At 48.5% G+C, this 22,976-nt stretch overlaps 10 protein-coding genes across 10 annotated transcripts; 5 read left to right on the forward strand and 5 right to left on the reverse strand.

Moving 5' to 3' along the window:
- Window positions 1-1,282: 1,282 nt before the first annotated feature.
- On the forward strand, window positions 1,283-3,646 carry UREG_07822 (glutamine-fructose-6-phosphate transaminase (isomerizing); the record flags this gene model as incomplete). Its single annotated transcript, XM_002583003.1, has 5 exons — window positions 1,283-1,385; window positions 1,448-1,679; window positions 1,759-3,152; window positions 3,207-3,368; window positions 3,426-3,646. 5 exons carry the CDS (start codon window positions 1,283-1,285, stop codon window positions 3,644-3,646), a joined length of 2,112 nt encoding a protein of 703 aa, XP_002583049.1.
- Window positions 3,647-4,089: 443 nt separating this feature from the next.
- UREG_07823 (6,7-dimethyl-8-ribityllumazine synthase) lies at window positions 4,090-4,972 on the forward strand (the record flags this gene model as incomplete). The annotated part of the gene is made up of 3 exons (XM_002583004.1): window positions 4,090-4,132; window positions 4,246-4,411; window positions 4,519-4,972. 3 exons carry the CDS (start codon window positions 4,090-4,092, stop codon window positions 4,970-4,972), a joined length of 663 nt encoding a protein of 220 aa, XP_002583050.1.
- A 215-nt stretch (window positions 4,973-5,187) lies between these two features.
- Window positions 5,188-6,177, reverse strand: UREG_07824 (proteasome component C1; the record flags this gene model as incomplete). The annotated part of the gene is made up of 3 exons (XM_002583005.1): window positions 5,188-5,520; window positions 5,582-5,908; window positions 6,007-6,177. 3 exons carry the CDS (start codon window positions 6,175-6,177, stop codon window positions 5,188-5,190), a joined length of 831 nt encoding a protein of 276 aa, XP_002583051.1.
- Window positions 6,178-7,450: 1,273 nt separating this feature from the next.
- UREG_07825 (uncharacterized protein) lies at window positions 7,451-8,462 on the forward strand (the record flags this gene model as incomplete). The annotated part of the gene is made up of 2 exons (XM_002583006.1): window positions 7,451-7,546; window positions 7,605-8,462. 2 exons carry the CDS (start codon window positions 7,451-7,453, stop codon window positions 8,460-8,462), a joined length of 954 nt encoding a protein of 317 aa, XP_002583052.1.
- A 440-nt stretch (window positions 8,463-8,902) lies between these two features.
- Window positions 8,903-9,605, reverse strand: UREG_07826 (uncharacterized protein; the record flags this gene model as incomplete). The annotated part of the gene is made up of 2 exons (XM_002583007.1): window positions 8,903-8,943; window positions 9,197-9,605. The coding sequence occupies 2 exons, from the start codon at window positions 9,603-9,605 to the stop codon at window positions 8,903-8,905; spliced, it is 450 nt and encodes a 149-aa protein (XP_002583053.1).
- Window positions 9,606-10,904: 1,299 nt separating this feature from the next.
- On the forward strand, window positions 10,905-12,327 carry UREG_07827 (isocitrate dehydrogenase, NAD-dependent; the record flags this gene model as incomplete). Its single annotated transcript, XM_002583008.1, has 5 exons — window positions 10,905-10,937; window positions 10,999-11,059; window positions 11,112-11,186; window positions 11,253-12,156; window positions 12,240-12,327. The coding sequence occupies 5 exons, from the start codon at window positions 10,905-10,907 to the stop codon at window positions 12,325-12,327; spliced, it is 1,161 nt and encodes a 386-aa protein (XP_002583054.1).
- Window positions 12,328-12,805: 478 nt separating this feature from the next.
- Window positions 12,806-13,616, reverse strand: UREG_07828 (uncharacterized protein; the record flags this gene model as incomplete). The annotated part of the gene is made up of 4 exons (XM_002583009.1): window positions 12,806-12,939; window positions 12,982-12,999; window positions 13,069-13,479; window positions 13,547-13,616. 4 exons carry the CDS (start codon window positions 13,614-13,616, stop codon window positions 12,806-12,808), a joined length of 633 nt encoding a protein of 210 aa, XP_002583055.1.
- Window positions 13,617-14,051: 435 nt separating this feature from the next.
- Window positions 14,052-14,958, forward strand: UREG_07829 (uncharacterized protein; the record flags this gene model as incomplete). The annotated part of the gene is made up of 2 exons (XM_002583010.1): window positions 14,052-14,074; window positions 14,133-14,958. 2 exons carry the CDS (start codon window positions 14,052-14,054, stop codon window positions 14,956-14,958), a joined length of 849 nt encoding a protein of 282 aa, XP_002583056.1.
- Window positions 14,959-16,405: 1,447 nt separating this feature from the next.
- UREG_07830 (uncharacterized protein) lies at window positions 16,406-20,890 on the reverse strand (the record flags this gene model as incomplete). The annotated part of the gene is made up of 2 exons (XM_002583011.1): window positions 16,406-17,010; window positions 17,068-20,890. 2 exons carry the CDS (start codon window positions 20,888-20,890, stop codon window positions 16,406-16,408), a joined length of 4,428 nt encoding a protein of 1,475 aa, XP_002583057.1.
- Window positions 20,891-21,656: 766 nt separating this feature from the next.
- Window positions 21,657-22,946, reverse strand: UREG_07831 (mitochondrial distribution and morphology protein 31; the record flags this gene model as incomplete). The annotated part of the gene is made up of 3 exons (XM_002583012.1): window positions 21,657-21,788; window positions 21,835-21,879; window positions 21,918-22,946. 3 exons carry the CDS (start codon window positions 22,944-22,946, stop codon window positions 21,657-21,659), a joined length of 1,206 nt encoding a protein of 401 aa, XP_002583058.1.
- Window positions 22,947-22,976: the final 30 nt, after the last annotated feature.

Consider the following 22,976-nt stretch of genomic DNA (forward strand, 5'->3'; position numbering starts at 1 on the left):
AAGAATTTTGCGGAGGTTTGGGTGTTGCTCCAAAGGATGCAGGATGTCTAGAGTCCCGAAGAGGCATAGCTAGTTTGCTGTGGCCAGCCAATTCAATGCGGGAAACCACTCGGAGCTCGTGAGTGGCTGGGCGGTTTGCTTGGTTAGTTACATAATCACACATTGTTTGCTAAATTTGCTCTTCTGTCAAAACTGGCAAACACAATCAGGCACACTTCCGCTTGAAGGAGTATCATGTACTCCGTATATCCGTCAGCATGCCCACCAGGCTATTGAGGATGGGCCTTTGAGATGGGAATATGGGGCTTGGCATTTGATAGACGCTGCCTCAGCCTGCCAATCTTACTATTATCAGCCATGAGGCTTTGAGCTCAGCAAGGGCTTCTAGGTCAACGACGTTTAATCGTTGAAGGGAGGAAAAAGGGACAAAGTTCGATTGGCCAATGCATCAAGGGCTGACTGGGCCCTGCCGGAACCATGGCAAGCCCAGTTTCATCCCCCAAGTAAACTTTTACTCCTAGCATCCGACTTGGCTTCTCGCAAACTTGCCAGGCTGCCAGGTACATACAATAAGGAGTGTATACTCCGTACAATGATTGGAGACATCGCAGGGGAAATTGGACTATCATGCCAGTTTTGCGCAGTAACTTATTCCTCAGAGATCATTTATCACGACAAAGTGGGGATACCTGCTATGATGATTAGCCACCACAGAGACACTAGCGTCTCCTTTTGGGCGAAGAAAAAGTGGGCAGAATGCCTATATTTAACCACCTGCTCTGAAACCCGAGCGGGATTTTAACTGGCTGTGGCCAGCACAGCCCAGAAGCTCTCTCTGTTTAAATTCACCAACACCGCATTTCCATTTCCCTTGTTCTTCCCCTCCCTTCCGGCATCAATCCTCAGTTTTCTCTGTCAAACAATTGCTGATCCATTTGTTTGTTAGCCTCGTTTCCCTCCTTTTCTCTTAGTCCAGGGGACCAACTACTCTACCTCCAATCGTTCTCTCCTGATCCTTCCTCTCGTTTAAAGGTCCAACCCCCCACTTGCTTGCTTCTGCCCGACCACCTTCCAACCCACACATTAATCTACCTCTCTCCTCGCCTTTCAGTGCGAAGCCCCTCTGTCTGCTTTGACCAGTCACTTGTCTGTCTGGACGGTAAAATCACGGTACTTGTACTCGGCATCGACTTGCTCTACAGCTGTTGACCTAATCCAATCAAAGAAACAACAACAAGAGCAACAACCATGTGGTAGGAATCTTGTCACAAGGAGCCAGTGCATGATTTCAGCTGCTAATCAATGGCCATGTAGCGGCATTTTCGGTTACATCAACTATCTTGTTGAAAAGGATCGCGCCTATATTATCCAAACCTTGCTCAACGGTAAGCTACCTGAGATTAGAAGGCTAGCTCGCCCATAACTAAAATTCGCCCTTCTATTCCAGGTTTATCCCGATTGGAATATCGCGGTTATGATTCCGCTGGTCTTGCCATTGATGGAGACAAAAAAAATGAAGTGTTCGCCTTCAAAGAAGTTGGAAAGGTAGCCAAGCTTCGCGAGTTGATTGCAAGTGCGGATCCCGACCTTTCTCAGGTTTTCGACTCCCATGCTGGTATCGCTCACACTAGATGGGCCACACATGGACCACCATCCCGGCTTAATTGCCACCCTCACAGGTATGCCTTTGTTTCCATTTTTATGTTCTTGCGCAACTACTATTCAAGAGACTTTCCAAATCCTAATTGTAATATACAGGTCAGACCCAACCTGGGAATTCTCCGTTGTCCACAATGGTATCATCACGAACTATAAGGAACTGAAGGCTCTTCTTGAAAGTAAAGGCTTCCGGTTCGAAACCGACACAGACACCGAATGCATCGCCAAACTCGCCAAGTACTTATATGACCTTCACCCAGATATCGATTTTACCGTGTTGGCCAAGGCGGTAATCAAAGAGCTTCAGGGTGCCTTTGGTCTTTTACTGAAATCGGTACACTACCCGCACGAAGTTATTGCCGCGCGTAAGGGCTCTCCTCTGGTCATTGGTGTCCGTACATCGAAGAAGATGAGGGTTGACTTTGTGGATGTCGAGTTTTCGGAAGAGGGACCCCTTCCGGCTGAAGAAGCGTCGCAGAATCTTGCCCTCAAAAAGTCAGCCGCAGCTTTGTTAGCTCCACCGGACAAGTCACTTTTGCACCGATCCCAATCTCGTGCATTCCTGTCTGATGATGGCGTTCCTCAGCCTTCTGAATTCTTTCTTTCTTCCGACCCCTCCGCGATCGTCGAACACACCAAAAAGGTCCTATACCTGGAAGACGATGACATCGCCCATATCCATGACGGTCAATTAAACATTCATCGTTTGACAAAGAACGACGGGACTTCAAATGTCCGTGCTATTCAAACTATCGAATTGGAGCTGCAAGAAATCATGAAAGGCAAATTCGATCATTTTATGCAAAAGGAAATATTTGAGCAACCCGAGTCCGTTGTCAACACAATGCGTGGGCGCTTGGACGTTGCGAACAAGAAAGTTACCTTGGGTGGGCTTCGTCAGTACATCTCAACCATCCGCCGTTGTAGACGCATTATTTTTATCGCTTGCGGAACCAGTTACCACTCGTGCATGGCCGTGCGCGGTGTGTTTGAGGAGCTCACTGAAATACCCATTTCTGTAGAGCTAGCATCAGATTTCTTAGACAGGCAGGCGCCCGTCTTCCGCGATGACACTTGTGTTTTCGTGTCTCAGTCAGGTGAAACCGCCGATTCTCTTATGGCTCTGAGATACTGCCTTGAGCGAGGTGCCCTGACAGTGGGCATTGTCAATGTTGTTGGCTCGTCTATCTCCCTACTCACTCACTGCGGCGTTCATATCAATGCCGGCCCTGAAATTGGAGTTGCTTCAACTAAAGCATACACGTCACAATTTGTTGCCATGGTGATGTTCGCTTTATCGCTCAGTGAAGACCGTGTCTCCAAGCAGAAAAGACGCGAGGAGATCATGGAAGGCCTTTCAAAGGTGTCTGACCAGTTCAGAGAAATCCTCAAACTTAATGAGCCCATTAAAGAAATGTGTGCCAAGTTCTTCAAAAACCAGAAGAGTTTGCTACTCTTAGGACGGGGTAGCCAATTTTCTACTGCATTGGAAGGTATGTGCAGAATCGATCTTTTTGCGAGTATCATAGCACTAATAATAGCTACAGGAGCCCTTAAAATCAAGGAGATCTCTTACCTTCATTGCGAAGCGGTAATGTCCGGGGAGCTCAAACACGGCGTGCTAGCACTGGTTGATGAAAATCTGCCTATCATCATGATTCTGACCCGGGATAAAATCTTTGCCAAGTCTTTGAATGCTTATCAGCAAGGTATGTTGAAGCATGTTTGCCTACTATTGTTTCGCTCAATGTTAACGCTCCCTGCAGTAATCGCTCGCGGTGGTCGGCCGATTGTTATTTGCAATACAGACGAAGATGAGTTCCCGGCATCAAGGGTGGAGAGGATCGAAATTCCCCAAACTGTGGATTGCCTCCAGGGACTTCTCAATGTGATTCCTCTCCAACTCATTGCGTACTGGCTTGCGGTCGCTGAAGGGCTAAATGTCGATTTCCCCCGAAATCTGGCCAAATCAGTTACCGTTGAGTAAATCGTGGAATTCCATCAAAAACTTCGATTGACTCGGGAAACCTTATTTTATGGTCGGGCTTTTACAAACAAAGTGAAGAATACAGGAACTGTTTGTTGCTACTAATGGAGCTAGTTTAGGTGTTTATTTAGTTTCCTGACGACCCTGTTATCTCCTTTCTATAGTTGGTTATCGAATATTACAGATGGATCAAATATAAATACTATTCCTTATCAGCTTAACTGACCATTGCCTATAGCAATTGCATGTAATGTACATACATTGTAAATCGGAAAAGATTACTCCGTATACATTCCCATTGATTTATAGTCTCAGGAATGTCCCACGAATAGTAAGGTTTGTCGTGCTATAGTTTAGCCGGGAGTCGCTGAGAGTGGATGACAACCTGCTCCGGGTTCGTTCCCTCGTATCATGCAACAACAATACTCAGTCGACATCCAAAAATGGCAACTCTTAAAGGCCCGGGACAAGCTGAAAATCATCATGGTCAGTATAGCCCTTTGAAAGTGCTTCTAAGATGCCACAAATAGAAGGTGTGGCTACAAGTTCGCAGAGGCGGGGGAATCTTAGCAACAGGCCTATACTGACAATCCAAATAGGCGCAAACCTCCGTGTCGCCATCGTCCATGCTCGCTGGAATAGCCCTATAATCGAAGCTCTAGTTGGCGGCGCAAAGAAAAGGATGCTCGCGCTAGGTGTTAAGGAGGAAAATATTATCATAGAAAGTGTCCCGGGGAGCTACGAATTGCCCTTTGCGGTCCAAAGGTCCTCTTCCTTATCCCTATCCTATTGCAACCAATTCTTTTTCCAAAACAGGATTCCCTATACCATTTACGGAGTTTTCGTGTGATAGTCACTCATTGAATCCGCAGAATTTATACAGCATCGCACGTGCAGGCAGCTTCAATCGCCTCTGGGACTGTGGGTAGCGCGACTACCGACCTTTTATCTTCGCCTACCTCAGATCCCAGAAAGCTTACTCCCGCGGCAGGCCCGAATCCTGATACCATGAGCCCACAGTTGGCCCCTGCAGCAACACCCTTTGATGCAATAATCGCCATCGGCGTGCTTATCAAAGGGGAGACAATGCATTTTGAATATATTGCCGATGCAGTTTCGCATGGCCTGATGCGTGTCCAACTTGACACTGGTGTTCCCGTTATATTCGGACTACTGACCGTGTTGACGGAGGAGCAAGGCCTAGTGAGAGCAGGGATGGTGAAGGATAAAGCTGGAAATCAGCACAATCATGGGGAGGATTGGGGTAGCGCGGCGGTTGAGCTTGGCGTCAAGAGGAAAGCTTGGGATGGGGGAAGGCTAGCTTAAATTTCTGTTCACCGGTGGGCGCTTATGTATCAATTGATGAGGCGGGAATATTCTGTAGTACTGTGTGAATTAATCATTCCTGAAAGCGGAGTAGCATTTGCAACATCGCTACTGAGAACCACGGGATAGGATTTAGCATTTCTATGACTACGGATAGAAAAGCCTTGAATAAACGAAGCCGCTGAAGAAGGAGGTAGACAAGAGTAGATGTTGGGCTACTCCTCCATTCGATCACCTTCTGTGGGCTTGGATTCGTCTTCTTCATCTTCTTCCTCGGATATCGCTTTTCTAGCGGCTTTTTCTGCCTCTTCGACCAGCTCCTTGGGTACCTCCATGTGCCTGCCCTTCGTGGGACCGTCTAGGGAGCTGATCCAGGTCATTTCTAGCTCGAAATCTTTGTCCTTGCTGTCTTCGTGGGCAATATAAATGATCCTCGCAGCCTCTTTAACCCCGTCGAGTAGAGTAAGATTTCCTGATGGCAAATCTAGTTTCTCCAACTCAGCTTTCGCGGCTTGTCGACCTTTTCCGGTGGCCGCACCGTAATAACCCTAAGTCGCGAAAGATAGGTCAGCGCACCAAAACGTGGGTAGCGTTCGAATCTTAGCATACCCAATAAAGTCCGCTAGGCTCTATCATAAACAATCCAGGTCCTCCGGCCTTCGCCTCTTCTACCTTACCACCGGCGCCTAGACATGGTCCCGCTCCAACCTGTCCATCAACGGGGAGCTCTGCCTCGGAATCCCAACCGCCCACTATCGCCGTGACGCCAAAGGGGCGAACGCTAGAATACAATGTATATGCTTGGACATACCCGCCAAGCCTATTGGCTAGCACTGCAGTTGGAATTGGCCCTTTGTATGTACCCCTCCACGATGCAGCTTCGTCTCTAGCTCTGGAAACGAAATGACGCCCATCAGGGGCAAGGCCGGCGGACACCTGTAGAGCCCGATTAGAATGAGAGCTCATTGGTCAGCGGCAAATTGTGAACTTCTGCTTTTGTTGCAGTGATTGAACGTGGTTGGGAGGTGACTGACTATGCCAATATTTCGATCGACGGTGGCTATTCTCTTGTTTGCGCCGGGCTTAAGCAGCTTACTCGATATTATTTTCTCGACTGCAAGAATCACGCCATCTTTGCATCTTATCCCAATTGCAGTGCCTCCATTTTCGACAGCTTTGACAGCGTATTCGACCTTGACGTGCATGACGGTTAGAATCAGATTGTAGCAACGACGAGCAAAGAAAAGGAAGCTCACCTGAAAATTTCGACCATCCGGAGAGAAGACAGAATTTGAAAGGTCATATCCTGTGCCTATTGACGTCTGTGCTTGCATGCAATATTAGTCCCAATCCTTTAAAGGAGCGAGATATGGAATTCAGACCATAGCTGTGGCTCAAGGTGCAGCAGAATTTGTGAGTCCTAGAGAATTTGCAACTGAATGGAGGAGTAAATGTGAATGTTGTGGAGGTTAGGCAACCTCACATCGGAGCTCAGTCAAGTCCTTGAGCTTACTGCTGGGATGGAGGTCGGCAATGCCAAACACACGTCACGGGACGGCAGCCTTGGCTGCCAGCTCCAAGCCACGTGATGGGTATACGGACCTACCTATTTCCGAGAGCTAACCGGAGGACCTCAGTCATCCATTAGCTCGCTAACTAACCTTCAATACACTTGGTACCCCGTACTCCGTAATTACACAGTTTCGCGTTCGTTCCTGAATGACTCCCTGATTATTAGTAAGCCAGTTAACTAAACAGTTACGTCACTCGAAATAGGAGGTGATGGCGGCTTGATTGATAAAAACGCCGCCAGATGAAAAGTTGAAAAGCCCCCTACCAGGCGACAAAATCGTGTCTCCTCTTCTTTCGAATGGATGCAGGATTATTTTGGTAAATAGATTTTCGTGGTATTCACGAGCCCAAAGGCGGCCTAACTACGGACCTACCTAAACCGATTGTTAGTTAGTGGCACTTGGGCAGACATCACCTGCCTGTTGAATTTGGAGCCCATTCAAATATTCCTCCTTGACATCCAACCTTTCCAGTACTATTCGGACAATATCCTCTTTTCAAGCCTCTGCCATTTAGAAGAGTCGTTGCAAGCACGCGCGGCCCGTCAACCATCACCTCGAATTCCTAATCTTACCCCCGCCTGCCCCTCAAGCCCTTCAAGGACTCTGCGTTTCTTCTATCGCCCAATCACTCCGGACACCTCACAAAACCAATATTTCGTTGGATCCCTATCGGTGCCTCCTCGCTTTTGCATTTGTTGATCGTCACTACCTTGAGACAGCCAAATTGTGGACTACTCCGTATGCATGTTCCTATAGCTATTGAGAGAATTACGTGAATACATCAATATCCTAAAAGTGAAGAACACATTTGCTTCCAGCCCCTATATCTTGATTGATCTTGCCTGGGCCAGTATAGTTGGTTGCCAATCTGATAACTCATCCCAGGGGAATTCACCACCTGAGCATGACTTCCATCCTTCATGCTTGCCCATACTGCGGGTATGAAACAGAAATCGTTAATGCACTTCCCGCATTCTCAGAGAACCCACATTGTCAACAGGTATGGAATTCTCCAAGCTTCGTGTTCGAAGTATCGCTGTTTGACAGCGGTGTCTTAGTGTGGATTGTCTGTCATGGAAAGCAATTGCAAGGTGGACCATGACCTTGCGGCCCTTTTCGCCCGCCAGATGGTAATGGTGCACGGCTCTCGAGACCATACTCCTATTCCTCCGGCAACACCCGCTACCCTCAATCCATCCGACTCTCCGATGCTCTCAGATCCACCCCCGATTGCATATAGCATTACCCAGCACTATCACCACTCTTCGCACCAAGCAATGGATTCCCAGAGGCCAAAATTGGACGTCCAGAGAACCCCAGTACAAGCGAGGCCCTCCATAATGGAGAACATGCCGCCCAATGAAATCCTGGCCCGACATAATATCAACCCAGGTACTTTGTTGCCGTCTCAGCTTACCCTATTCGAGCAAGCCGACATAGACCAGAAGGCGCGTCTACTTGAATTGTGGCAAATATCCCCTTCAACTTTCGGAAATATCTCATCTCTTCAAGCATCAAATAGCGCCGTTACTAGTGCAGCTCATAACCAGGGTTGCAATAAATATGACGCAACAAATGAGACGCCCGACTTTCAAAGTGATATTACAATGGATGAGGATAGCGCCGATTCTTATGATATGCACCATGCAGAGCCCTACGTGGTTTCGGGCTATGAAGTCCTGGCGCGGAGGGAATACGATGCATCTGCCCAGCCGCAATCTGAACTCTCGGTTTTGCCGATCAACCCCCCCACAGATGTTTATAAAGCCTCCACCGACCCGGCGTATAAAAAGGAAGACTGGTGGCAAAGCTCCGAACCTGTTGAGCATCAATACGGTGCGTTTGAGATGAAAAACTACTACATTGGCTGTGGGGTTGCACGGCCACATTGGCTCGAGGATCAGCCTATGTTCTGATGCATACTTGTGATTTGGGGAGCGAATCTACCAATCTGAGAAACATGGGGGCGATTTTATCCATGTTGTTCGCCGCGCAACCATTCAGGTTATGCAGGATTCAATAAATGATACCTTTATTTTGTTGCCCATACCTGACTTTTTCTTATGTTTATCATCTGTGATTTGTTATAAGGTGCCTGGCATATAACGTAACCATGATATTGGATATATTTAGTTTGACGTTCTTCTAACCACAACCTTGGTCACGTTAGACTTGATTTAGTCTCTATTGGCCTTTCCATGGGTAAAGCAGATATCTTACATTGAAGTCATTTGAATAGGTACATTCTCCGAACATAGCGACTGAAGGGCCTGAGCATTTAGTAGTTTCAGATGGTTGACTTGAGCGTTTATTGATGGAAATGAGACTGTTCAAGAGCATCCATCTCATTGATTTCTTAGGCAGGTGGCCTTGGCGGCCAGAGGAATTCGTTTAGGGCTGATATTAAGTTATTAGTATGGGCGCATTATTAAACAGGGTATTTATAGGAGAGGACAGGAGCCAGAGGCCGTGTAATGACCTACCCAGCTCAAAGTTGTCTTTTGTTCGGCATCGAGGCCCTCATAACCGGATATGAGAATATTCTAGGACCTTCAAGACTAAATGTATAAGAACTCAAAGCAGAATTCTGGACCACATAACCATATCTATCAGTCCAAGGCTGATGGAAACCATTTCCCCTGCATTCTACCCCACCAATCGCTCTTGACCACCACGGACTCCACCATTATCGGACGGGATCGAGGTGGAATTTGAGATCTAGCATCGATATTTTCGACCAGAGACGGGCGGGACGTTGAAAACATAACGTGTTTCGCTGAAAAAAGGTGATAATCCAAGTTGTGATTCAAGTCTCTAGCTGCCGATGCTAGCAAAAAGCCAGAAAAAGACATGACTAGCACGGCATGCCAACGCGACGGCACCATCTTTGCTGGACTATTCGCAATCAGCAACTTGATCTTGAGGAGTAGGGATCGGCAAACCATACTAGTCCGTTTAGTTTCGACAGATCCTGCCACATTTTCTCTATCATTCACGGGAGCAGCTAGCACGACGGCGGACACGGTGAGAGCGGTAAAGGCAAGGGTTAGGAGCTTCATGATTGCTGTCTTGCGGCTTATGGTACTTATTGTGCTCTCTCTGAGGGTACCAGGAAGCTAGAAAATGAAGCTGAGCAGCCGCTATTTATGAGGAAAAGTGCCGTCGAACAAGGGGCGAGGCTTCGTTGGCTTTGATAACTTGAGATACTTTGGAAGATACTCGATGTTCGAAGACAAAGAGAGCGCAGAAGCCACTGCAGAAGAAGCATGGTAATAAGATGCGAGCTGTGGGAGGAGTTCCATTGGAGTCCTACTTGAGGCCAGCTGCGGATCCTTCAATAAAAGATGATTCAGGATGATGTTATTCACGCCTCAAAAGAGGTGAGTAATATGGGGAGAAAATAGTCAGAATATGGACCTTGAACAAGTCAGTGGAAGTGCAGTATTGCAAGGCAAGGAATAACACGCATGGTTAGCTTTGGAACCTGGGATGTCCCAGGTTTCATAGCTTTGAACAGTGAGTCTCAAGGCTTGCGGGCATTCGCAGCAATGGTAAGATTTCTTAGAGGATATCTGCAACCAAGGACATCAGCCAAGGTGGGATTTTTGTTCTGAGCAGAACTATCCATAACTGATCAGTATAATTGGCAGTTATGCAATGTTCATTGAAAGCCGAATCGGTGCTTCAATCATGACAAGTGCCTTATTGTGAGTCCCTCCGGATTCGGGCCACAATAATGCAAGACAAGCGACCTGATTAAGTAATGACAGTGAGGTGCCAGCAGCAGCGGGACTCATCCATGGTTTGAGCCGCATGGAGTATGCAAGAAAGTGAGCTGCCTCATGGAGCCATTGTTTTGGTGGAAAAGGAAGCTCAGCAGTTCTGCACGAAGACAAGAGAGACTGAGAAGATTCAAGCATTGCATGATGCCTCAGTCGCCCTCCTGGATAAGGCTGAATGAGCAGGATAAAACAAAGAGAATATTCCATGCAGAGCAAGAATAAGGATCTATGTCTGCATTTTGCCAATCTTCCATCTGTGTTCTCGTCAGCTCATCGTCTTTGGGATCTTTGGTGCTTTGTTCAAGGCGGCGGAGGTGGCGTCTGACTCATCACTTCGAAGTTTGCAGTGTTTGTTCAGTTGTCGCAGTCTAAGCTGGATTAGGCAAAGCTAGACGCGAAGTGGGGCCTTTGATGCGCGTTTGTTATGTAATAGCCGGTGGCTTTCACCGGGAAACGCCCAAAGCGAAAGCCTTCAATGTAACTTGATTGCGAGAAATCTTTCCTGCCGCGAGAAACCGCACTTGCACCAACCCCAACTGGCTGCCCAATTCCTCCTCAATTCAATCAATTGTAAAAATGTATTCCATTCGGGTTGCGCAAAAGGCGCAGGTATGCTTTTCGGCTGCCGTTTCCACTGAAAATGCTCTAACTAACCTGCCTTGATCTACAGTCCGTATTTCGAAGCGCTGCAAAATCTCCGTGTTTTCCTCATACTAAAATCCCTGCGAGATGTCAGTACCCCAGTCATTCAAGTTGAAGAAATTGGAACTAACTTCTGTTCAGGTATCACCACCGTGCAGTCCGACATTTTCAAACCCACCAAATACGGCGGCAAATACACCGTGACGTTAATTCCGGGTATGGGTGTTGATTCTCGTTGACCCCGGCTTCACCATATGACGATTGCTGACACCTGGAAAACAGGAGATGGAATTGGTGCTGAAGTCGCGGAATCTGTGAAAACAATTTTCAAAGCCGATAACGTACCCATCGAATGGGAACAAGTTGACGTTAGTGGCGTGGATACGGGAAATAAACATTCAGAGGAATTGTTTAAGGAGTCTATCGCATCTTTGAGACGGAATAAGATAGGCCTGAAAGGTATTTTGCACACGCCGGTGGAACGATCGGGTCATCAATCGTTCAATGTGGCTCTCCGACAAGAACTCGACATCTATGCCTCGATTGTTTTGATTAAAAACATTCCTGGTTATAAAACGAGGCATGACAATGTGGACTTGTGTATCATTCGCGAGAATACTGAGGGGGAATACTCCGGTTTAGAGCACCAATCCGTCAGCGGTGTCGTTGAATCGCTTAAAATTATAACCCGAGCCAAGTCCGAGCGTATCGCAAAGTTTGCATTCAGTTTCGCACTCGCTAATAACCGCAAGAAAGTGACATGCATTCACAAGGCCAACATTATGAAGCTTGCTGATGGCCTTTTCCGAAGCACTTTCAAGAAGGTCTCTGAAAGTTACCCTACACTTGAAGTCAACGACATGATCGTCGACAACGCATCTATGCAGGCTGTTTCTCGACCGCAACAATTCGACGTAATGGTCATGCCTAATTTATACGGAGGTATACTGTCAAACATTGGTGCAGCGCTGGTGGGCGGCCCGGGCATCGTTCCAGGATGCAATATGGGTCGAGACGTTGCTGTATTCGAACCCGGTTGTCGGCACGTTGGTCTTGATATCAAAGGCAAGGACCAAGCAAACCCAACAGCCTTGATCCTTTCGGGCTCTATGCTTCTCCGTCATCTCGGTCTTGACGAACATGCAAACCGTATATCCAAGGCAGTTTACGATGTAATTGGTGAAGGGTACGTTGTCATCCACCCCTTGAATTCGGATGCTCCTTTACTCGATGGGGCTCACTGGTCGTTCGATGAACTAACTTGTCTAGTGTTATTCGAACTCGGGACATGGGTGGTCAGGCCACTACCCACGAGTTCACTCGAGCTGTTCTAGATAAAATGGAAGCAGCCCTTTAAATGTTGATGGAGTCTTCCAGGGATCAGCAAAACCGCTTGCCTTTGTTTCCCCGCTTGAGTTTTTCTTTCGCGGGCGCCGACTTTTCCAAGTCACCCATGTCATCGATTTCAGATACCGAACCAACGGTGGAACCCTCGTATCTCATCGCATTTTGAACGAAAACATTTTCATGAATTTCCCGAAGATACGTTTTCGGCCCTATTCCCTTTACTCTAGAAACACGCTTGTAGATAGTCCAACGACATGTTCCCTAGCATCTTGCATTTGTTTGCATGGCATCCCTCTTTGAAAATAAAGCCTTGTAAATTATGCATGAGTAGCCATCAAACCTGCTGTTTCTCATTTCATTTCTCAGAAAAATGCTCTTGTTTGGGCTTACTTTGAATTTTTGTGTGGTCAAACAGATGTTAGCATATAATGTTCACCGTCCCACATAGAAATTAAGATGAGATCATAAAATAAAACTACATTGAAACTTCAGAATCGCCTTGACTTTTGGCCTCCCCAGGCTCCCATCAGCTCACCCGTTTCAGAAACCCAGTCTCGCACTCCGTCAACCAGCGCCTTGGCCATTCCTTTGCTTTTGCTCCTTCCCTCACTGCTAGCATTTCCTAGAGATGAAGTTGACAGTTCATTTGCACCGATGGACGAACCTGGAGTATAGCCTGAACCTGTAGTGGGCAAGACGTTCTCGCCGGCGCTCAAGCTAACGAATAACGAGAAGGGGACTAGCCACACACAGAGTCCAAAGTATGACGCTACCTCTGTGAATGAGGGTAGATCAACGCTTGCTCCATAGTATTGGCCGTGTGACGAAAAGGGCATTGAGGAAGAGGAAGTTCGGTTATAGTTGGTTTGCGAGGTTGTGGGATCCGAAAAATGCCGGAACCATAGCCAGTGGTTCAAGCCGACGAGGAGACAAGAAAGGATGAAGAGAGGATCCGATAGCTTGACGATTGGAAAACGCCGGAGGTTGCTGGCATACACTAGGTGTGAGACTATGCTGAGAAGGGTGAGAGAAAAAGGTAGCCCGTCAATGAGCCAGAGGAGTATGTGAAGAAGAATGATGGCTTGGATCAGCCGCGAGAGAACGCGACTGGCAAGCACGGTGTGCTCTTCTACCAGCTCGGAGAGATAGTATAGTCCAGAAGCTGAAACCAAGGAAGATGCCACATTAGAAACCAAGAAATCTGTGTAGTGGTGCATTGGAGCACATACCGATCGCGAGAGTCAGGAAGCAAAAGCCCACTATCACTCCCAGGTAGCCGATAAGGGGAAGAACCCACATCTCAATATTTCAAGCGAGTCTGGAAATCCGAAAAACTTAAGAAAAAGGCACCTTGTCCCCATTCGGAGGTTTTGGTAGCTGTTGGATTTGGAGCTGGCGAAGTCCTCAATTATGCGTAACAAATCCGAGCCCGAAACAGAACACACTTTTTGACTTGGAGGCTATAGATTATTCCTGGGAAAAGCGCCGACACACACATTGTCAACATACTCCAGTGTGTGACCGAACAATGGAGAATCGAGGTCAGTCCGCATCTACAGACATCCCATGAAGCCACAACAACTTCTTTTATTAGAGTTTCATAGGTCACGAGCTTGGCTTTGGTGCTAAACTGTCGTTGTCGATCTTCCACACTCGAAAATCTGGCTGCAAGAAAAAGATCTATCCGTCGAACCCCTTCAAATTAGCGAGTCCGTTTACATACAGGCTGCAATAATGTCGAGACCAGAAGACTCTCTGTACGTGGACTTGTTTGCTGTTGACAAAAGTGTGATCTAAGGCTAAATATGAAAATAGACCGCCCGATCTTTACTACGATGACACCGAATCACGAAAGTATACATCGTCCTCCCGGATTCAAAATATTCAATCGGACATGACCCATCGCGCCCTTGAACTCTTAGAACTTACTTCCCCGTCGTTTATCCTTGATATTGGTTGCGGTTCTGGCCTCTCAGGCGAGATTTTATCATCCGTTTCGCCGTCCGAAGGCGGCCCCCACACGTGGATTGGCATGGATATTTCTCCCAGCATGCTTGATATTGCACTCCAAAGAGAGGTTGAGGGCGATCTCTTTTTAGCCGATATTGGTCAAGGGGTTCCGTTCCGCCCAGGAACCTTTGATGCTGCTATCAGCATCAGTGCCATACAGTGGCTATGTAACGCTGAAACGACAGACGTTAGCCCTGAGGGCCGCCTGCGCCGCTTTTTTGACGGATTATATGCCTGCTTGCGCCGCGGAGCACGTGCCGTCTGCCAGTTCTATCCCAAAAATGACGCCCAGCGAAATATGATCAGCGCCGCTGCGATGAAAGCCGGATTCGGCGCAGGTATCTTAGAAGATGACCCTGGAACGAAGAATGGAAAACTTTATCTTGTGCTCACAGTTGGCGGTGGTGGGCTACAAGGAGATATTACAGGAGTTGTTAAAGGGATGGATGGTGTCGAAGTCCTAGATGCTAGGAGGAAATCCCAGAATACGAGAAAAGGAGGAGCGAACCCTGCAGATATCAAAGGAAGTAAAGCCTGGATTTTAAGAAAGAAAGAGCAGATGGCGAGAAAGGGCAAAGTGGTAAAAGCCAGTTCGAAATATACCGGAAGAAAGCGGAGGATAGCTTTCTGATCCGAAGTCCCAAATGTGCCAATATTTTAAAAGCCTTACGTCGAGCAATAACGGCACTAGGGTTTGAGCGGAATTGCCGAAGAGCATAACAAGCCTATTGACCCAAGTAGCCAAATGCCGCCTCGCTGGGAAGCAGTCCCATTGACCAGCCCGTCTTTCGAACCATGTTGATGACTGTCGGGACATGGATTATAAATGCCATCGGTTATCCATGTGGATTCATTGCGGGGAGTTAACCTGGTGGCAGTTAAATACTTCTCTGAAAATTCAGCTTGCATTGTGGTGGGTCAACACAGATTACGGAGAGGCTGCTTATGGCTGTGAACCTTCCCCAATTGCCCCAGTGATCAGAGCTATAACATGGGTGAAGTATGTGCAGTGCTCCCTATTTGAAAACCAAACATCCGGGTCGAGCGGTATAGATGGTTGTTCTGCAGGTGGTATAACTTCATGCATGTATATGCATCCATGAAAGTGTTGGGAAAATGATTTGATTTGTACTAGCCCTTCGCAACTTTTCGCGCTGTCAGGAAAATAAAGAAAAGGATCATGAGAACTGCCTGGCCACCAAGGGATTGACCTAGTAACTACGTATATACGTTTATTTCAATAGGCAAAATATCATATATACAATCTCATGCATTGTGTACATCGAAAAACATTCGGAAGCATACGGACATGTAGTACTTCGGCGGCATGCGTTTATTCGTGAGTCAATGCAATATAAGGGTTGGATCTTTAATTGGATTTAATTATCGGATGGATAATAGTCATATACAGGAGGGACTGCAGCCTCAGAAAAGATGAAGCGAATAAAAGAAAACAGTCCATCAAAAATCCACGTTGAAAGAGGCGGTAGGGAGAATGAACGTGGGCAAAAACGCAGAAATGCAAATGGGGTATACATATATTTTCAACCCAGAACAGTCAATGCGCAAGGCATCTACCTCAGCGAGAAGTGGAGCGTCAATAGTAAATACAAGCCTCAGTTTAGACGCTGGCCCATCCATGAAAATGTCAACAAAGTCACGCAAGGGTAATGTAAAACATAAAATGAATATCATAGACGAACCGCAAAGCCTTTCAGCGAGTTTCTTTAGAGGTTTGGTAGCGTTGCATCTCATTGGACCATGCCAACTAGGAGGGGAAGCAGTTGGGACATCTGAGAGCTTTTGAAGTGGTTCATTAGAGGGTGTAGGAGCTAAAGGAACCGGTTGCATGCTTAAATCAAGGGTCGGTGAAGAACAAATAAAGAATACGACAATGAAAGGTCTAGATGTGAAGCTAAACATCGAAGAGTGCCATCGAGGCTTTTCAACGACCATCGTTGGCACAACGGGGACAAGGTGTAATGTCGAAGGTGGGATTAGCAAGTTCGTGGTTGGCGACTAAGATCGAAGAACTGCATAGGCGACGGCATGTGTCGTGGCTTCAGCATATAATACTTTCATTTTCCAGCATCCATAAAAAATAGAGAGCTTTCCCTTCGTTTACTTTTCGATGTGGGCGCCCCAGGCGCAAGTAAGCCGTTGATGGAACGAAGATGTGCCAAATTTGGCTCTTCATTCTGTTGGTGCGGGATTGGAGGCGGATCGTAAGTAGGATGTAGAGGGACGAAACCGGTATTATAGTTTGCCCGTCGTTTGGGGTCCTCCCCCGCGTCGGCTCTATGATGGTCAAAAGAACTGTGATCATAGGCAGGAGTAGGTAGATCTGAAAACATCTGATGTCTAGGGGACCGAATGTCTTCTGGGTTTAGGTGTTGATTGTTTCCCACTAGCTCAACCGGCCTTGGAATGTGGCCGATGGGCGGATAGTCCCGAAAGATGGCATCGAAGTCTGTGAGAAACAACGAAAAGACGGGAGCAGGCATGTTCAGCGTTGGAGCAAACACAATACCGACGTTGCGAACGGTCATCTTGTTCACATCAGCATTTTTGATGATGACTATCAAGAATTGAGAAAGAGCTTTAAGTAGATCAAGATTCGGCCTAGGAAGCCTGTGGACCAGGCTATTGAACGCTGCGATCTTTTGATGTTTATCATCCAAATCTATACATGAACTGTTAGCAGAGAAGGGTATAGTTGATATCAGGCAAGGGTGCATACCGAGAACACGGATGAAATCCAAATGAAGCTCTTTAGTCAGGACCGTTGTCGGTAACTCTCGTAGGTATTGTTTGAAAAGCGAAGCAACCGCATGAACATCGTAATACCGGTCGCCATCGAAAAAGTCCAAATCGCCTTCTGTGTTGAATCGTTCCTTTAAAGCCTTGATAACCACATTTGAGCCACTCAATCGGAAAATGCCTTCTTCCAACTGAGCGTTTTGGGCTCTGAGATATTCAAGGCAGCGGTAGACAACAGCAGGAAGCCCACAATCGTATCCTCGAGGGCCACAGAACTCCACGGCCTCCGCCAAAGGAAGGCCAAAAACGGGACGTATAGGTGCTCTCTGATCAAGAAAAACATCGTGTATCGAGCCAGCTGACTCTTGCCTTAGCCCTTGACCGGCTAAATCTGCCGCGGTGGGAGCTCGGAAACCCCAGATACTACGCTTCTTTTCCTTTGTCGAAGTTGCAGTTCTATTCCCCCAGGCGCCTGCATCCTGAATTTTCATTCCATTGGTCGGTCCGGAGATGGTCTTGTGAGTGGGCGACGAGTTATCATGCTCAAAATGGCGCCCCGAATGGTCCACAAAGTGACCAACTGGAGGGGTTACCTTGCCGCCACTAGGGCCACGCACGGGGGCCTCTGCAGCGACAACGTCATCATAACTAAACGCTTGGAGCATATCCGCAGCCCCTGACTGACTGTTTTCTGGACCTGGCTTCTTTGAATGAGCAGGCTGAAGCCGTGACCGAGAGGGGACGTTGGAGGTAGATTTCATGGTTTGGGTATGACCGCTATGATAATCCTCATCCACTTCACGAGGCTCCACGTAACAAAGAAGGGTTTCAACCCACCCATCCCTTTCGTTGTCACTCTCAGCGCACAAGACATGGCGAACTAGTGCCGATGAATCTCTCTTCTTTGGTTCTAAAATTAGGAAAGCATGTCGGTATTGGTTTTCCGAATCATCCTCCCCCCGCGAGGGTGATTGGTTTTTGCCGGATGGTGATTGCTTGCCGATTTGTGCGTGTTGGATTTTTATCGTTCCAAGGTGAGGTCCACCGGGAGATTCATAATATTTCAACTCGGGCCCATTAAGAACGAAGTACCTTGATTTCCATCCGCCAAAGTTCTTTCCCCTTTTCGTGAGATAACCCTCCATCCTTGGTTTCCCGTCAGGGCCGAACGATATTGGGGGTTTCCCGTTCCCGGGTCCGTGAAGTAAATTCGATTCGTCATCTCGAGGTTCGATGGCGTCCGTGCTGAGAAATTGGCACACCACTAACGCCGCATCTTCATCCATGGGGTGGGTAAGCAAAGATTCAAAGTAGGCATTCAAAGCTGCCCTCCTAGCATCGACCTTTGCAGGAGAATGGCCGGTAAACACGGATCTCTCTGGTAATTTCGCGGGGAAATTGCTAAGTTGTTTTATTTGTTGGTCCAGTTGTGGGAGTGAGATGATAGCTTTCTCAACACGCCAGAGTTCGACATGTTTTACTCGGGAGTAAACGCTTAAAGTAAACACAGGTTCCTCCTCTATCGGTTTTAGCGCAAGATAGCTACTTCGCGAAGGGCGTAATCTTGACGACGAGACCCTTACATCAATGGAGGGCAACGAGATTGGCGTCAGGAGTAAATCAGGATAATCAGCAGACACCATCCCACGGTATATAGTGTGGGATGTTCTACCTACAGAAACAGGGCTATCATTGTCAACTGTAAGCTTGTATGTTGGAATATCAGTATTCGAGGGCTTGGCGTCGCTTCCAGTGGGCTGGTCACTCGGATCCTTGGTATCGTCTCCCGTAGTGACCTGCGGGACAATGGGGTCGAACATATTTTGGAATTGGCCTTGCACTATGTTCCTCGGTGAAATTGGTGGGGAGGCTAGAGGACTGGAATCTTTCGGAAAACGTGGGGCTGGTGAACCTAAGGGGCGGTCCCCAGGCCGAGGACTTAGTGGTAAACCTGGACTAAGAGGTGAGGTCAAACGAGACTTGTCGGAAGCACTTGAATCAGACACTTCAGGGTGCAAGATGGCGGAGACAGCCGCTGGGGGCGGAGATTGCATAGCGGCAAGTCTGGGAGAGGGTGCGAAACCGGAGCGTGGGCTCGCGGGAAGGCCAACGCCGAGTAAGGTTTGGGTGTGCTCTTTTTGAACACTCTCGGAGGGTTCGGGTTGCTTAAGTTTCTTCTTATTTGATCGGCTTCGAAGCTCTTGCTCCTTCAGCATCATGGCCTCCCGTAACCTATCATCCTCTTCTCGCGTCTTTCTCCTTCCTCGTTCCACCGTTGGAATTTCGTTATCGTCCAATATCTCGTCGTATTCGGAGTCAGCGCTAGCTTTGCGGTTATCGAGGACAATGCGGGGCCTGACTTTCTGAGCTTCATCTAACTTCAAGGGTGCTGGAGGGGGTTTCCTTGCAGGGAGTGGGATTTTGGCAGTGTCTTTAACGAGCTGTGAGCGTTCAGGAGGGGTTAAGGTACTGATATCGGTTGAAAAAACCTCAGTTGCGACAGTGTTTTGTAGTCCAAGGTCTTGTTCGCGGACATCATCATCCACGACCCCCAAACCGGTCTCTAGAGACTCTTGGTTTTGAGTCGAATTCACTGTATGCGGGGAGGCTTCAGAATGAGGGTCTGTTGGAGTTTGGGTGTCGGTATCCGTAGATTGTGGTATACTGTTTGGTGAAGAATGAATCTCGTCGGCAAAAAAGGATCCGCGCTCAACATCGTTGGGCTCTTGCGCGCTTTGAGCCGTCTCCGCATGACCGTCATTTCCGAGCCCGTGTTTCTCGTTACGCTTTTTGCTCCAGTCGTTTCGAGCTGTGGAACGGGGTAAATCTGAGGGGAGTGGCGGGGGAGCATTTTGAATTTCTTTCAGGCGCTTTTTATACCGGTCTTTCTCCTTCATGGCCCGTTCCAGATCCTTATTCAGGGCCAGTAACATTGTTCGTTGCTTGTCCACCAACTTCCATAGCTGCGCGTTTTGGGAGGCGGCGTGTTGTTTTTCTTTGACTAAATGGATGATAACCGCTTCGGGCGATCCGGCAGCCGAAACCAGATTCGCGATGTCCGCAGGAGTGACATTGTTTGAGTCGAGCGAAGACTTGTGCGAATGGGACGCCGATGAAAGCGACGAAATAGCGGAATCTATTGACGATGTGCGCGGCACCGTCCTCTGACCCTTGCCATCTGCCATTGCGGAGACATGAATGGCGCTCGACGTCGGCGGTTTGGCAAAACCGGATGGAGTGACGGGATTGGCCCTGATCGCAGCGGGCGATGCGGTCGAGCCGGTGCTGTGCAGCGTGGGTTTGGGTGTTCCACCAGGAGGCCTCGCGGTTGACACCGAGTTCGATGAGCGAGATGAGGTAGTGGATGCGGGCGACACACACTCCGGTATTCCGGTTGGAGGAACCGGGAACCCCGAATGAGTTACCAATCGAACTGGCGAACAAGGGCCCGGAGCGGTGGCAGCGCGGCCGAAGTTCGTGGTGGGCTTGACGGTCCGTTGAAGGTGAGAGTCGAGCTGGGGTGAACGATGGTTCGTGGGAGCTGCAGGAGCAGTCGGGAAACTAGCAGATGGGAGTTCTTCAGCCTGGCGGCTTCTGGGATGGGCTCTTGGAGCTGGGGCGGTTCCACCAGCGCTGGAGCGCGCAATCACCAGGTGGTTGGGCGGGAGAGGAGTGGCAGCGGTGGTTGAAGACGAAGAAGAAGAGACAGACTCGAAGACGGGTAAAGGGGAAGGGACCACGTAAGGATGCGAGGCAAGAGATTGGATTTCCTCACCATGGCGCTGCCGCCGTGGTTGCGACATGGCTCCCCAGTCCAACCATGCAGGGGGAAGTGGGGGAAGGATGGGTTTGCTCGCTGGGTTGCGATGGAGATGGCTGCGATCAGGTGGACGGCCCCAGGGGGCTGCTCTGTGTAATTTTAAATTCTCTCCTCTGATGGACTAGAACTAGCTAGTTGGCTAACTAAAAGCTCGTTACAACGACCAGTTCCTTCGCTGAGGATCGCAAGCTAATTCCACTCTGCGCGTCTGGGCTGGTGCTTTGGGATGGTGATTGGCCACGGGCGACTTTTAGTCGGCTTTCTCGCTGCTTGTCATCGACTCCTCCAGCCGCTCTGCATCCCGCTGTGCAGACACTCTCTGGCTGCACTGTCGCTGCGTCCTGACTTCCTCGCCGTACCTGGTAACGCAAGACATCGCAACAAACCCTCACTGCCGTCCGCGTGGCCGGAGCATGAACTTTTGGCCATCTTGTAACTGTTGTGAGTCGTCAAGCAGTCGGATGACGACTTCATTACTAAGTGGCCCCGTGCAAACCCCCGAGATTCCGCCGGTCTGGGACTTGCGGCTTGGTCGAGGCACCGAGATGCGAAAGATGAATGGCTACGAGAAATTGGGCTTCACACATCTGGTTTTAGATTGTGCACGGATTAGTTGTACAGAAGATAGTTTTATAGTATACATTACCGCCCATGCCCTTGGTCAAAATGAAATAATACTCGATATCCAAGACGCCTTCCCCGATGCCATGCTCCCTCCTTTTATCGTCTAAGCAAAACGGGGGACGATGCTAGGCAATGTTGCCCGCCATTCCCATGAAGATTGCCTGAGCCGCAAGCTGGAGCGACCAAAGACCAACTTTCTTGAGCCGTCGTTTTCGCGCCTGCTCATCGACGACATCTCTCGCGAAAGCCTCGTATGTCTAGAAAAAAAGAAAAATGTCAGCCAAACCGCCAAACAGAACTCACTTTGACGAGAAACTTGCCTCTGCTGATAAATCGTCCATCAGCCCACTATCAAATACAGTCCAACTGCCATCAAAGTCGCTCACTCGCTTTACAAGGCGGCATTGGATCGGGATAAATGTACGTTTAGAGTTGATGTACGCCACAATCGGCCGGATGAGTGCATTGTTGATGTACGAAAGGTCTCGTGTGAAAAGAGGTACCACCGCTCTCACGTTAGTCAAGTCGATGCGAAGGTCGGTGACGAGGAACCGCTTGTCGTTCTTCTTGCTTGTCGTAGCCGCGGCGGTGTCAGCATGATTCTCCGGGTTAACGGACAGAGGCTCTGAGGTGACCTGGTAGCGATTGGACGTGACCGTGGCTTCTAAGCGGTCATAAAAATCGGCCATAACCTTGGCCAGGCTTTCGTCGTTCTCCGCTGGGAACATGATATCCGCCACGATATCCACGTTTCCTTCGTGGATCCAGGAGAAAGGACCTTCGACACCGCGGTTGAGATGGTCAATGTTGAGTCCATCAATGCGGATTCGGCTGTGCTTCTTCCAAGGACTGGATTTCCCGCTCTCCTCTACCCCATTGATCAATTGCGCTCCTGTGTAACTGTGGGTTTGTCGGGGGTGGATCGTAAACAGCGAGTTGTCAAACGATCCCGACATGATATTTGCGGATAAAAAGTCGTAAAAAAGCCACTGACGCCTCAACTGCGGTAGGTGACATGTAAAAATGCTGACGGAAAAGGGGCGGAAGTTCTTTGGTTGGTAAACTGTGACGAGAACATCCTCCATCTTGAAGGAGTCAATTTCGAAATCGCCTGGGTTGTGCTCATGGCGATAAGACTTTGGGTCGACATTCTCGTCGGACCAGTATACATGAGTCCGGTCCACTACTCCGCGTATGCCCTTCACCTCCACGTCCCGTAGGAGCCCCTTTCCATTAAACCACTTTGTAAACGAAAGGGTGACGTTCACTGTGTCAATTGTGACATCGAATTGAGTGTAATTTGTGTCTTCGGCTTCGCTTTTCTCTTCGCCCTGCTGGGAGGACGGTAGGACGCCGTGCAAGGCTGCCGCAGCGGCGGTTTTGGACGAGCCTTTGCTCACATTCCCACCTGCCATCCGCCAGGCCTCCTCGACACAAACACGTTC

Source organism: Uncinocarpus reesii, genomic scaffold (assembly GCF_000003515.1).
Source record: "Uncinocarpus reesii 1704 scaffold_5 genomic scaffold, whole genome shotgun sequence".
NCBI classification, from domain to species: Eukaryota; Fungi; Ascomycota; class Eurotiomycetes; order Onygenales; family Onygenaceae; genus Uncinocarpus; species Uncinocarpus reesii.